Genomic DNA, 12,701 nt, shown 5'->3' on the forward strand with positions numbered 1-12,701 from the left:
ATTGACATATAAAATATATGTTTTATGTGTACAACACAAGTATTTGATACACGTATATATTGCAAAATGATTACCACAATAATGTTAGTTAACACCTCCGTCCCCTCACATGGTTACCATTTTTTGGGTAGTGATAGCATTTAAGATCTACTCTCTTAACAACTTTCAAGTATATAGTACAGTACTGTTAATTACAGTCACCATGCTGTACCCCACTTTCTGTGTAAGGAATTACTTACCGATTGGATCACGTGCTGTTTTGGGATCTGAAGGGGGACTGAACTTTCCAGGTCCAGCTGCGTTTTCGGCACATACTCTGAAGACATAGGTGAGTCCCTCTAATAGGCCTTCTACATTGGTCTTCAAAGAATTGAGAAGGTTTCTGTTGACACGGGACCAATGTGTACTATTAACCTCACGTTTTTCAAGCCAGTAACCTAAGATGGGGCTTCCATTATCTTTTGGTTCATTCCATGTCACTAGCATACTGTTGCTGGTAACATCTTCCACAATAGGCTTATCAGGTGCATCAGGTGGTTCTGATAAAATAAATAACATATTTGAATTAGTTCCCTAGTATGACATAAAAATTCAAGTTTACAAGTTGTGATAATGTATATACCAATGCATATGATAAAAAGGCCAAATCTAGATGCTGTAAGGACCTTACCAAATGGATCTTTGGCTATAAGTGGCTTTGAAACACATGGTGGTCCAGGTCCAAACCTATTTTCCGCTCTTACACGGAAGAGGTACTCTTTTCCTTCAATCAGCTTTGTCACTGGATATTTGCAATGTCTAAGTGTTGAAGTGACAACAATCCATTCGGAGTCAGGTTTTGTCTTGTCTTTCTTTTCCAAAGTGTAGTTTATAATTTCACTGCCACCATCATCAAGGGGTGGTTCCCATTTACAGACAACTGAGTTCTTTCTAACATCTTCAAATACGAAGTTGATCGGTGGTCCTGGTGTATCTAATATTTCGAAAGAGAGCGGTGATTAAAAATTTGTGTAGAAATGGTTGCAATGGAAAATGTAAATGTTAATATGCTCCTCTGAAATAAGCTTCTGCTTTTTTCTACATTGCCTATCTTTGTATCACATTAGCTAATGAATAACATGGTCGGTTAATTTCTTTTACATAGCCTGGAAAAGAAAATGAGACTGAAGGTATCTTAATGAAGCTATTTCCCACTTCTTTTAACTCCCCCAAAACACTTCATTTTTGTGTTTTACTAAAACTCTTACATAGACTTTCTTCCATTGGGAAGGGTAGTTTTACTTACTCACCTAGCACACTGACAGTGCAAGGAGCTTTTGCAATACCATGGTCATTTTCAGCTTTGATCATATATTGGCCATGGTCAGGTCGAATAGAATCTCGGACGCGTAGTTGAGATTCTCCTTTTTTACTATTGTCAATGCTCAAACGCTCCGTCAGAGACAGGACAAATGGTTCTTCTTCTTGAACTTCACCCCTCCTCCTCCTAACCATGGGTGCTACTCGCTTCTTAATTTCCTCTGGTGTAATAATTTCTTCATCCTTTATCCATGTAATAGTTGGGTAAGGTGACCCAGAAATAGTTGCATCGAGTGCTATTTCATCACCTCGTCTCACTTCTAGGCTTGATCTCAGAATGACTTTTGGGGCATCTGTAATGATTAAAAACAACTGTTTTCAATTCTGATTAAAATATCTGATAAAACATTATTCTTATTTATTTTACAATGGGAAAATGGCAACCTCATTAAACAAAACTTACCAATAGGATCTACAGCTTTGGTTGGAGGAGTGGCCCGAGAAGGTTCACTGATACCGGCAGCATTTTCTGCTCGCACACGGAACTGGTATTCCTTTCCCTCTTCGAGTCCTTTTGCTGTATAGGTCAGGACTGGTACCAGGTGTTCATTGCATCTCTTCCATCTCTCTTCACCCTTAGCAATCTTCTCTATGATGTAACCCATTATCTTGCTCCCGCCATCATACAAAGGTGGCTTCCATGTAATAGTCATTGCCTCTGCTGTAGGATTATGAACCTCAACATCTACAGGTGGATCAGGGGGCTCTGAAGAACAAGAGAAAAACTGTTAATATAGGGAAACTCATCTTCTTAAAATAAAAAAATTGCACATTAATTCCTAGCTATATTACTTCCAAGCCCAAACTTACGCTTTGGATCTTGAGCAATGACTGGATTTTTCAGTTCAATATATTCGCCTCCACCAATCTTGTTGACAGCCTTAACACGGAAGAAGTATTCGCCATTTGGTATGAGATCTTTTACAGTCCAGGACAGTTTGTTCTCACCAGACATGACTGGTATATATGTCCTCCTCCCAGCTTCTCTGCGTTCCAGGACATAATGAAGAATTGGGCTTCCACCATCATATTCTGGAGGTTCCCAGGTTAATTTACAAGAACTCTTGGTCACGTCGCTTGCTTTAATATCTTTGCATGGTCCAGGTAGGCCTGTTAGAAATAGAATTGATAGTTATTATTGTAATCTGAAAAGTCAGTGTATTGATAGTACACTTTCCAAGTTGGACTATTCACAGTTTTTGGGGAATAATCTTTGATGTGCTGGAGCATCCTTTACATGGCAGGCCATTTAGCAACCTTGGCCCCCAACTACTAAATGTCAGTAGCTCCCCCCAAATCTTTGTTCCAAGGAAAACTGGACTCCCAAATTTCCAAACACCATCTGTGTTGGGGGGAGGGGAGAGAAAATGTTACTACCCCTGGTTGAGGACACTATGGAAAAATGTAAATACAATTAATAAATGAATATTGGTTATTTAAGCATTCTTTCGGTATGCTTTTATCTGAATTAGTTCTTCACATGCAAATAATTACACAGAAAAAAATTAGTCTAATCAGGGTATAACTAACAATTTCATCTCTTTAGAATTGCCTTGCTTCTCATATGGGAAAAATAATGTGAAAGGACAATTAGTTTACAAATGGCCAACTCATGAAGCCATTTATACTAACGCCGCAAAGTTAACTAATTTTCCCAACACATGAAGAATGTCTGGTGTTTCTTCACAGAATGATTACCTATGACTTTGACATTGATTGAGCCAGTTGCTGAGCCAAGCTTATTCTCCAGTGTAATGGTGTAAACTCCAGCATCTGCATGGACACTCTTGGGAACTTCGAGGTGTGCAGAGATGTGATCGCTCTTCATTGTTAATCTATCACTTGCTTTAACTTCTTTGCCATCTTTATGCCAACTAACGGTTGGAACTGGGACAGCTCTGAAGGGAACAGGAATGCTTAACTTTTCACCTTCAATAACAACAATGTCGTGAGTCTCCAGATCAATTGTTGGCTTGCCTGTAAGATAGGATCCAGAAGAGGCAAAAAGAATATGTCAAAATGCAATGCATGAGTAAAGCCTATTTTATTAATTATAAAAGAAACTGTGTTCTTACAATCTGGGTCTTTGGCAACCACATTTTCGGAGATTTCAGATGGCTCACTGACACCAACAGCATTGACAGCTCTCACTCTCAGAACATATTCCTTGTCAGGAACAACGCCTTCTTCAACCTTGAATTTCAAGTCTTTTATTGGGCGAGAATTAACTCGCATCCATTTTTCAGTGCCTACTGGACACATTTCAACATGGTATCCTATAATAGGGCTTCCACCATTTTTCTCTGGAGGCTTCCAAGCAATGGCAATGTGCTTTCTCCCAGCATCAGTCACATGCAGGTCAAGGGGAGGTGAAGGAGGACCTGAAAAAAGGGTGAAACATGCTCATCCACAATCTTACCATTAAGCTCTAGACGATATCCTTGGTATATCCTTTGTATCAGCACTACTCACTTGTTGGATCTTCAATTGACAGGATTTCCGTGGGTTCACTTGGATGACCAACTCCAGCTTCATTTTCTGCCCGAACCTGAAACTGGACCTCTGTTCCTTCAATGACATCAGTTACTCTGAAGTTACAGTCGGGTCCTGAGGTCTTTCCAGCTTTCACCCAACGGGTGCCTAACTTTTCTTTCTTCTCAATGACATATCTATTGAAAAAACAAAGTATTTCATTAGCATTAAGAGAAAAAACAAAGTTAAGAATTTTCAGCTGAGTGTAAATTATTCTTTCTGAATTAATTAAAATTCTACCTCTGTATTGGTCTTCCACCATCATTTTTAGGTGGTTCCCACTTCAGGTCAACATGTCGTTTTGTCACATCAACCACAGTCAGAGCATAGGGTGGTCCAGGTGTGGCTGAAGGCAAAATATTCAATGGTTAGGAAACCCAAAGGGAAAAGTGATAATCCACTACAAATAGTGTCACAAAGATTAAGCTAGAGAGCATACTGAAAGTGTCTTTGGCCAGGACGGAGTCCTCGACTTCACAGTAGTCGCTTTGTCCTATGGCATTTTCTGCAGCGACTCGGAACACATATAAGGAGCCCTCTGTCAGTGGGGTTACTGTGCACTTGGTGTCCTTGACAGTCGTGTCCACCGTTTGCCAGCCTTTTCGCCTCACATCTCTCTTTTCCACGATGTAGTTGGTGATGGGGGACCCTCCATCTTTCTCAGGAACTGTCCACTTTAGGTCTGCTGTATTTTTTGTGATATTAATAACTTCAAGCCAGCGAGGTGGTGATGGAGGATCTGAAGAAGAAAAAAAGAAAAACAAATTCAATTTTTTATTGTGCAATATTCAATCTTCACTAAATTCTCTAGTAGTCACTAGGAAATCATCTGTCAAGGATGAAATAATCTAGTAATGAGTTTTTCATATTTTCTTTTATTGTAGTTCTCAGATATAGTTCAGAAGAATTTATATACCCCAGACATCAATAGTGACTTACATAGCTTCTCCCGGCAAAGCACAGGGTCACTGGGTTCGCTGGGTTCACTTTCCCCGGCCTTGTTCACAGCTCTAACTCGGAATGAGTATTCCTGACCTTCCATGAGCCCCGGGAGCAAATGCTGAGTGGTGGGAACCCCTTCAGCCACTCGGACCCAGTCCTCTGTTCCAGTCTTTAGCATTTCAATGACGTAAGACTCAATCTTTGCCCCTCCATCATGTTCTGGCTTTGTCCAATTCAACATTATTGATGTTTTGCCTATATCTTTCACAGTTGGTTTTCCAGGGGGCCATGGAGGATCTGCAAGCCAATGGAATGAAATCATTATTTAGGTTTGTAAAAAAGGAGTTAATATAAGCTTCAAAATAACCACAGAAAAATATGTAAATAATACCTATGGGATCCTTTATTAAGATCGGTTCTGTTGATCGACTTGGTTTTCCAGGTCCAGCAAGATTTTCAGCCAACACACGGAATCTGTACTTTTTCTTATTGGTGAGCCCTTTCACTCTGAATTAGGAACAAAGTAAGAGTTGAGTAACATGAAAGCAGAAACTTCTCTGTTTATGTTACATAGGAGCTAATTTATTTAAATTGTGAAAACTGATATGGAAATTTAACTAAAAATATTTCAATATGCATTTAAAATTGCCTCTTAACTGTCACATACTTTAGACTTGGCCAAATGTACCAATCTAATTATAATGTTTATAATAATGATCATTATTATATATATTTGTATATACATATAATATACTGGAGGACCAAATACTTTGAAACGTCAAGAAAGTTAATATTTTAGAGTAAGAAATTAAGAAATGTGTCCTTGAATGAAATTTATATCATTTTTGAAATTATATGGTAATAGGAAATATAAGTAAAATAATTAAAAATTTTATAGTAATACATAATCATGTATAATCAAAAATAATGCTAAAGGATGAAAATTTGTATATACAGCTGTTTTAACATCTTGATGGAGATTTTACCTGTATGTTGTGTCCTTTACTGGCATCTTATTGCACCTAACCCATTTATCAGTATCAGGATCTAATCTTTCAACCCAATATCCAGTGATTGGGCTGCCACCATCATCATCTGGCTCACACCATGTGAGAGTCACTGCATCTTTAGTGATATCAGAAGGTTCAAGGCGAGTTGGAGGTCCAGGTGGATCTATTGACAGGATAATGATATAAGTATTATACGTCCTATGTATATAAATACGAGACCTAAATCCAAGTTTGACACAAACATCCTTTTTTTTTTGTCAACTGATTAAGGAGAAACTTACCAAACTGATATTTGGCTGTTATTGGAGTGGCCTGAACTGGTTCACCAACACCATACATGTTTTCTGCAGCAACTCTGAAGAGGTATTCTTTATTGGGGATTAAGTTGGTTGCCTTGAATTTTGTATCCTTGACAGTTGATGAGAGCTTGTGCCACATATCACTGTCAGCTGCTCTTCTCTCCACAACATAGTTTGTGATTTTAGATCCACCATCATCTCGTGGTGGGTTCCATGTTAGAAGACATGACTCGTTGGTCACTTCTGTGATGTCAAAAGCAGCTGGTGGTCCAGGTTTATCTGTGGATGACATTACACACTCAGAAAAAACCCATATTTTTTAATCGTTTTATTTTAAAAGTAGCTGAAATGAGTTTGCCCATTTTTAAAATGAGAGCCTCCTTTACCTAAGACGTTCACTTCTGCCACGGCAGTGGCCCGACCACAGACGTTCACAGCCTCGATAATGTATCTGCCAGTGTCACTTCTCTTGCTATCGACGATAGTCACGGTGGATTTTTTAGGAACATTTTCAATGGTGATTCTTTTGTCCTGCTTCAGAAGCATGTCAGCCTTCGTCCAAGTTATTGTAGGTTCAGGTTTTCCAGTGACAGTGGCAGGAAGTTCAATCTTAGTTCCTGCCTTTACAGTGAGACCAGCAAGGAGCTTCACGTCGAGGAAAATTTCTGGAGCCTCTGAATTGGAAAAGATCATTTACTATATTAGCAAGTTCAGGCAGAATTAAAGTCAGAGGCCTGGTTGATAATACAGAAACCAAAAATAAATACCCTGTGCGTCCACAGCCTGGATTTCATCTGTGGGCTTGCTTGGTTTGCTGGCACCTTGCCTATTCAAGGCCTTCACACGGTAGGAATACCACTGGCCTTCGTCAAGGCCTGTCACTTCCATTCTGTCAGAAAACATCATAGGATATTTTACTATAACGTCTATAATCTATCCCACTGTGTAGTATTCATAATCTTTCCAAAATGCATACTCTTGATATAATATTATTCTCTAAATTAACTCTGGATTGCTTCAATATTGTAACTAATGAAAACCCTGAGTAGGGGCCAAGTTCAGGAGCACTTTTTAAAATCAGATGGCACATCAGGGGAATTCTCAATGAAAAAAGCGAGTATTTAGATTTTCCAAAAGAATACTTTCATTTAAGTGAGTAACAGTAAACATTTATTCTTGTACCAAAGAATTAAAAAACCTACTTTGTTTCTGCAACTGGTTCCCCACAGGCGACCCATCGATCAGAACCACGTGGACATTTTTCAACTATATATCCTTTGATGCGTGAACCCCCATCATATTTAGGTGGATCCCATGTTAGGAAGATGCTCTTGGCTGTTCGATCTCTCCATTTAACATTCTCTGGTGGGTCAGGTACCGCTGTAACATTTTAAAGAGAGCGTCAGACTTAGATAGGCCAACTGTGAAATCTGCATATTGCCAACCCATAACTTCAACTCCAGGTCTAAAAACAGAGACAGGTAACAAGAGGCTAGGTAAGGAATTATCCAGAATGTACTCACTTGCAGGAGCTGACATATTTACAGGTTCATCAACATATGCAGGTTCTCCAGGGCCACACTTGTTACGAGCACAGACTTTAAATAAATATTCTTTTCCTTGAACAAGATCAGGAACTGTGAATTCTAGGTCAGTCACAGAGTCTATAACCTGGGACACAGAAATACAGTTAATTAGTTGCCCAAGTCAAAAGATTTTTACCGTGAGCAGGGATACAAATGGAAGTTGTTTTGAACGCTGAGGATTATTATTATATTAATTTCACATTAGGGAGAAATTGCAAATTAAAACACATAGTAATCTTTGACCCTTAAAATAAGGTGAAACTGTTTCATAGTTGGTACACATTAAATAAGTGGCAAACAATCTGTTGATTCTTTCTACCAGCTTGATTATTAGAAATACGATTTTAAATCAAGGGAAGAATACTAATGAGTGTACACTGAGGAGGAAAAAATGGCAGATTAGGCTAACTAAGGCAATATAGCGGAGTGAGAAGTATGACCACCAGGGAGTTAAGTATTTAGTGTCCTTAGAATGGCTTATGGCTTAATAGGGGCATTTGGATACTTATCAGGTATCAAGTGAGTAAGTATGTTTTGTTTTATTTTTTAACAAACCTAGCTGAAAATTTCGTAAGGCTCACAAAATACGGCAATAATACCAAATCCTGGTTGAACCACCTCAGGAAGCATTCGCATCAATGCATTTTAAAAAGTTTTTGGCGCTTTTTCAGCAAGGTAAATGTAAAGACCTATAAACTTTGCATGGTGCCCCAGCATTCTGGGATTTCCCCCACCGTCTCTTCTGGAGTTGGTGCACTGCTGCTCAAAACTCACTTTAGTCCATGTTTTCCGGTTGACTTCTCGCTTTTCAACAAGATATCCAGTTAATGGACTTCCTCCATCATCATCTGGTGGTTCCCAAGTCAAATGTACTGAGTCCCTGGTTATGTCATCAAATTTCAGTTCTTTGGGTGCACTTGGGCGAGCTGAAATAATGCAGTCAGAAGTCAATATCATTAATAGCTTGAACTAGTATTTGTTAATACTGTCAAATCACCTTAGATCACAAGTTTAGTTCCTTACCAATTACATTGACATCAATTTCCCCAGAAATTGCTTTCACACGATTTTCTAATTTCAGTGTATAAATGCCCTTGTCTGGACGTTCACTTGGAGAAATGACCAGCTCAGCATAGGCAGATAAGGTTTTCATTTTCACACGGTCCCCTGCTTCTAGTACTTTATCTCCAAACGCCCAGGTTGCAGTTGGCCTTGGATAGCCTGTACTTGGAACCAGGATCTTGATAGGGTTCGGGACAATAACTTCCAGACCATCTTTAAACGAACTTAAATCCATTGTTGGTTCAACTACCAAGAAGAAAAATTAATGAGTTTCCAGTACTGTATTTAAGTCCCTGGTACCCCACAGTAGCTTTATGCTATCCCCAAATCTAAAAATAAAATATCCATTTACCAAATGCATCATCAGCAGTTAGAGGACCAAGAATTCCAGATGGATCTGAAACACCAGCTTCATTTTCTGCAGATACTCGATATAAATATTTATTTCCTTTTTGTAATCCAGTAACCTAAAATTATGAATCAATATTTGTAAAAAACATATACAGTTAAGTCCATGATCGTACACTGAATATTTGTCTTAGATGCAAATGCCCCACCTTGTAAGTCAGTTCAGGGACAAGTTTCTTATTGCAACGAATCCACTCATCTTTTCCTTCTTCACATCGCTCAATTATGTAGCCCAATATTGGGCTTCCTCCATCTTTCAGAGGAGGTTCCCATGTGAGCTGGACTGATGACTGAGTCTGATCTGAGGAACTTAGGTTCACAGGAGGACTTGGTCTCTCTGGAATGGAAGAAAGAGTTGAAGCATATTGGTTAATTCAGTGACAGTTTATTAAGCCAGTGCTGTAATCATTTCCATCATCTCTATTAAAATATCAGGCTTACTAAATTCACTGAATAAAGTAGGCACAGTCTGGATTTCTATGATTTTGTTCAAATTTTTCTGATGTTCTGCCTTTTCATTAACTTTTATTTAATTTGACTTATTTTAATTGATAGGCCTAATTTCTGGATTTCATGAAGTAATTATTTCTTTTTTTTAATGGACTTACCAATTGGATCAGCAACTTTGACGAAAGGTGTGGCTGCACTTGGTTTTCCAACTCCAATTCGGTTTTGGGCTCTGACCCGGAAACTATACTCCTGTCCTTCCACCACATCAGTGACAGTTGCAGACAAGTCTTCCGCTTTTACTGTCATGGCAGTGTCCCATCTGATAGAAGTTTTGTCTCTTAATTCAATGATGTAATTTGTGATCTCAGCCCCTCCATCATACTCTGGTGGTTCCCATGTCAGTGAGACACCAAATCTATTCACATCTGTGATGGTCACATTCAAAGGAGGGCCTGGAACGTCTGGATTTCATCACAGAAGAAAACATGGGCTTTGGGTTATATCAGGGATAAAAGCAGAGATAAGCTAGTTTGCAATTTACTTAAAAACTTCTTACCATATCTACTCCTTGCTTCCACAGGATTGGCAGTTTCTACTGGTTCACCAGTGCCAACTCTGTTTCTTGCACTCACACGGAATAGGTATTCAACTCCTCCTTTTTGTAGTCCAGTGACAGTAAACTCACAACTGTCTGCACGGTCAGTGGCCAGAACCCAGGTCTTTCTCTTGATGTCACGTCTTTCAACAACATAACCTATGATTTTGCTTCCACCATCAGTTAATGGTTCTTCCCAAGCGAGGCTCACTTCACCATCAAGTGTTTCTGTCACTTCTAAGTTACGTACTGGCCCAGGAACATCTGAAATTTACAAATAAGTTTTTTTTTAGTGTGTTATCATGCTTGTGGTTGTGCTTTGCCAATCAAGTCCAAGTGACTCAAGGGCTTACCAATAACTTGTAAATTGATGAAGGCTTCTGCTTTTCCATGTTTGTTCTGAAGCACAATTTTATACCTTCCTTTGTCTCCTTTCTTGGCTTCTAAAATTCTGAAAGAAGTTTTTTCAGCTGTAGTATCAACAGTTTTTGAAGACAGAGCTTCATTTTCTTTAAACCACTCAGCTTCTGCTTTGGGGTAGGCATCATAGGGCACCACCATTGTCAGAGGCTGGCCAACATCAACCACAAGATCTTGATCAGCTGTCTTGATTTTAGGTGCAGCTAGTGAGAAAAATAACATGCGAATGCTTTAAGTTATTTATTGTAGTCTAGCTACACCAAGCTTCTTTACTATGCATTTGTTAGCAAATATTGGTTACATAACCTTGGCATTATGTCACAGTAACTTTACAGCAGAGAACACTAACTGACTTAGAGTTCCCATAGCTTATTTTTCAAATTATCAGACTCTGGAGAATAGAGGATCAAGGATGATACAAAACATGAAATCTCCATTCTTTGCCAAAAATAATAGAGGATTAAACATAGTGCAAAATACGTTGTTCTTCTTCTTTTTTTTTTTTTTAATAAAGTGGGCATCTCATACTTCAAGATAAAGCAGAAAAACTTTTTCTCATGTTTAAGAGGTACACTAATGGCCTTTTCATAATGACAACCTATAAGGATGTCTTGGAAGCTTGGGTCAGGATGCGAAAAGACCTAGGAGGCCACACAGAGGTTTGGAAAGTAGAAGAGAATGGGGCTATCTCCAGGTCTGGGTTTGCTAGGAAGATTCTAAGGGTGATAGGTTAATTCTAGGAATTAATGAACGGCCACTGTGTGCCAGAAACTGTTCGAGGTTCTGGCATGTAAAGAGGAATTGCCATCAATTTCCTCTTACTGAGAACATTTTGTAGTAAAAGGAATTAGAATAGTTAACGTGTGGATAGGGCTTAATAGAAATTAAAGGCTTTCACAAGCATTCTATCATTAACTAACTATGAAATCTGAAACTTACACAGTATCTGTGATATTGTGAGAATATTTGAAAATAAAAGAAAGGGACTTACCTGCCAGTTCAAGCTTAGCTCTGGCTTCTTTGTCTTTAGCAATAAATCTGTATTCACCCTGGTCACGTGGCCTAATGTCACAAATCTGTAGCCTGTGTATCTTTCCTTCACTCATCATTTGGTGTTTGTCACCCTGGACAATAATCATGTTATTTTTTAGCCATTGGACTTCCACCTTATCTTTGTTGAGCTCAGCCCAAAAGACAACATCAGTACCAGGAGCTTCAAGAATATCTTGGGGAGGCCTGATGATCTCAACAGGGATTTCTGAAAAGAAAATGTGAAATAAATACAAACAGGTTTGTATTTGGATTAACAACTTTTAAAAACTGGTACTAATATTAAAATGGTTCTTTCATCAAAATGCACCTTCCACAAAAAGTCTAGCTCGAGACTTCCTGTCGTCCACTCCACAAGCATATTCACATTCATCATCCAGCCTGCAATCTTTTATAATGAGTCGATGTACACTTCCATCTTTTTCAAATTTGTATCTAAAAGAAGAGGTTGAGTGATTGGTTAGCTTGCATAAGGACCACTCAGTTGTCAAAAGTGTATATACAGCTACAGAAATAGAGATTAAGAAGCTTTCACTTACTTTTTGCCTTCTTTGATTTCCCTCCCATTTCTGTACCATTTTACATTTGCTTTCTCTCTGGAGAGCTGGCAGGAGAAGACAGCATCATCAAACTCAGTGACTGTCTGGTCTTCCAAGTGTTCCACAAATTCTGTAGGGGCTTCTATGATAAGAAGCTCAGCAACAGATTTATCTTGTCCAGCAGTGACGATGTATTCACCCTCATCTGGGAAGCCACAGTCTTTAATGATTAGAGAGTGCTTATATTTATCAATTCTGTATAAAACACGGTTGTCAAAAGCCACCTCTTCTCCATTTTTGGTCCACTTTAGTGTTACATTGAGACGATTCACCTTGCACCAGAATGTGACAGATTTCTTCTCCATTGTTTCAATATCTTTAAGAGGCTCAACAATCCTAAGGTCTTCCTCTGTTGTAAAGGAGAAGAATAAGGTTGATTTTAATTGTTT

At 38.7% G+C, this 12,701-nt stretch overlaps 1 protein-coding gene across 1 annotated transcript in view; it reads right to left on the minus strand.

Moving 5' to 3' along the window:
* Window positions 1-12,701, minus strand: part of TTN (titin) — a 265,933-nt gene that overhangs the window by 79,830 nt on the left and 173,402 nt on the right. The window contains 28 exon segments of the mRNA XM_046658450.1: window positions 240-539; window positions 671-973; window positions 1,290-1,652; window positions 1,763-2,065; window positions 2,170-2,469; window positions 3,058-3,336; window positions 3,435-3,740; window positions 3,832-4,028; window positions 4,132-4,237; window positions 4,331-4,630; window positions 4,831-5,130; window positions 5,225-5,340; window positions 5,820-6,006; window positions 6,125-6,421; window positions 6,529-6,816; window positions 6,910-7,031; window positions 7,345-7,522; window positions 7,666-7,813; window positions 8,503-8,654; window positions 8,752-9,036; window positions 9,143-9,257; window positions 9,348-9,535; window positions 9,807-10,109; window positions 10,205-10,507; window positions 10,597-10,866; window positions 11,655-11,921; window positions 12,024-12,148; window positions 12,253-12,661. Of these exon segments, the coding sequence (XP_046514406.1) occupies window positions 240-539; window positions 671-973; window positions 1,290-1,652; window positions 1,763-2,065; window positions 2,170-2,469; window positions 3,058-3,336; window positions 3,435-3,740; window positions 3,832-4,028; window positions 4,132-4,237; window positions 4,331-4,630; window positions 4,831-5,130; window positions 5,225-5,340; window positions 5,820-6,006; window positions 6,125-6,421; window positions 6,529-6,816; window positions 6,910-7,031; window positions 7,345-7,522; window positions 7,666-7,813; window positions 8,503-8,654; window positions 8,752-9,036; window positions 9,143-9,257; window positions 9,348-9,535; window positions 9,807-10,109; window positions 10,205-10,507; window positions 10,597-10,866; window positions 11,655-11,921; window positions 12,024-12,148; window positions 12,253-12,661 (6,810 nt within the window).

Source organism: Equus quagga, chromosome 4 (genome assembly GCF_021613505.1).
Source record: "Equus quagga isolate Etosha38 chromosome 4, UCLA_HA_Equagga_1.0, whole genome shotgun sequence".
In the NCBI taxonomy this organism is placed as follows: Eukaryota; Metazoa; Chordata; class Mammalia; order Perissodactyla; family Equidae; genus Equus; species Equus quagga.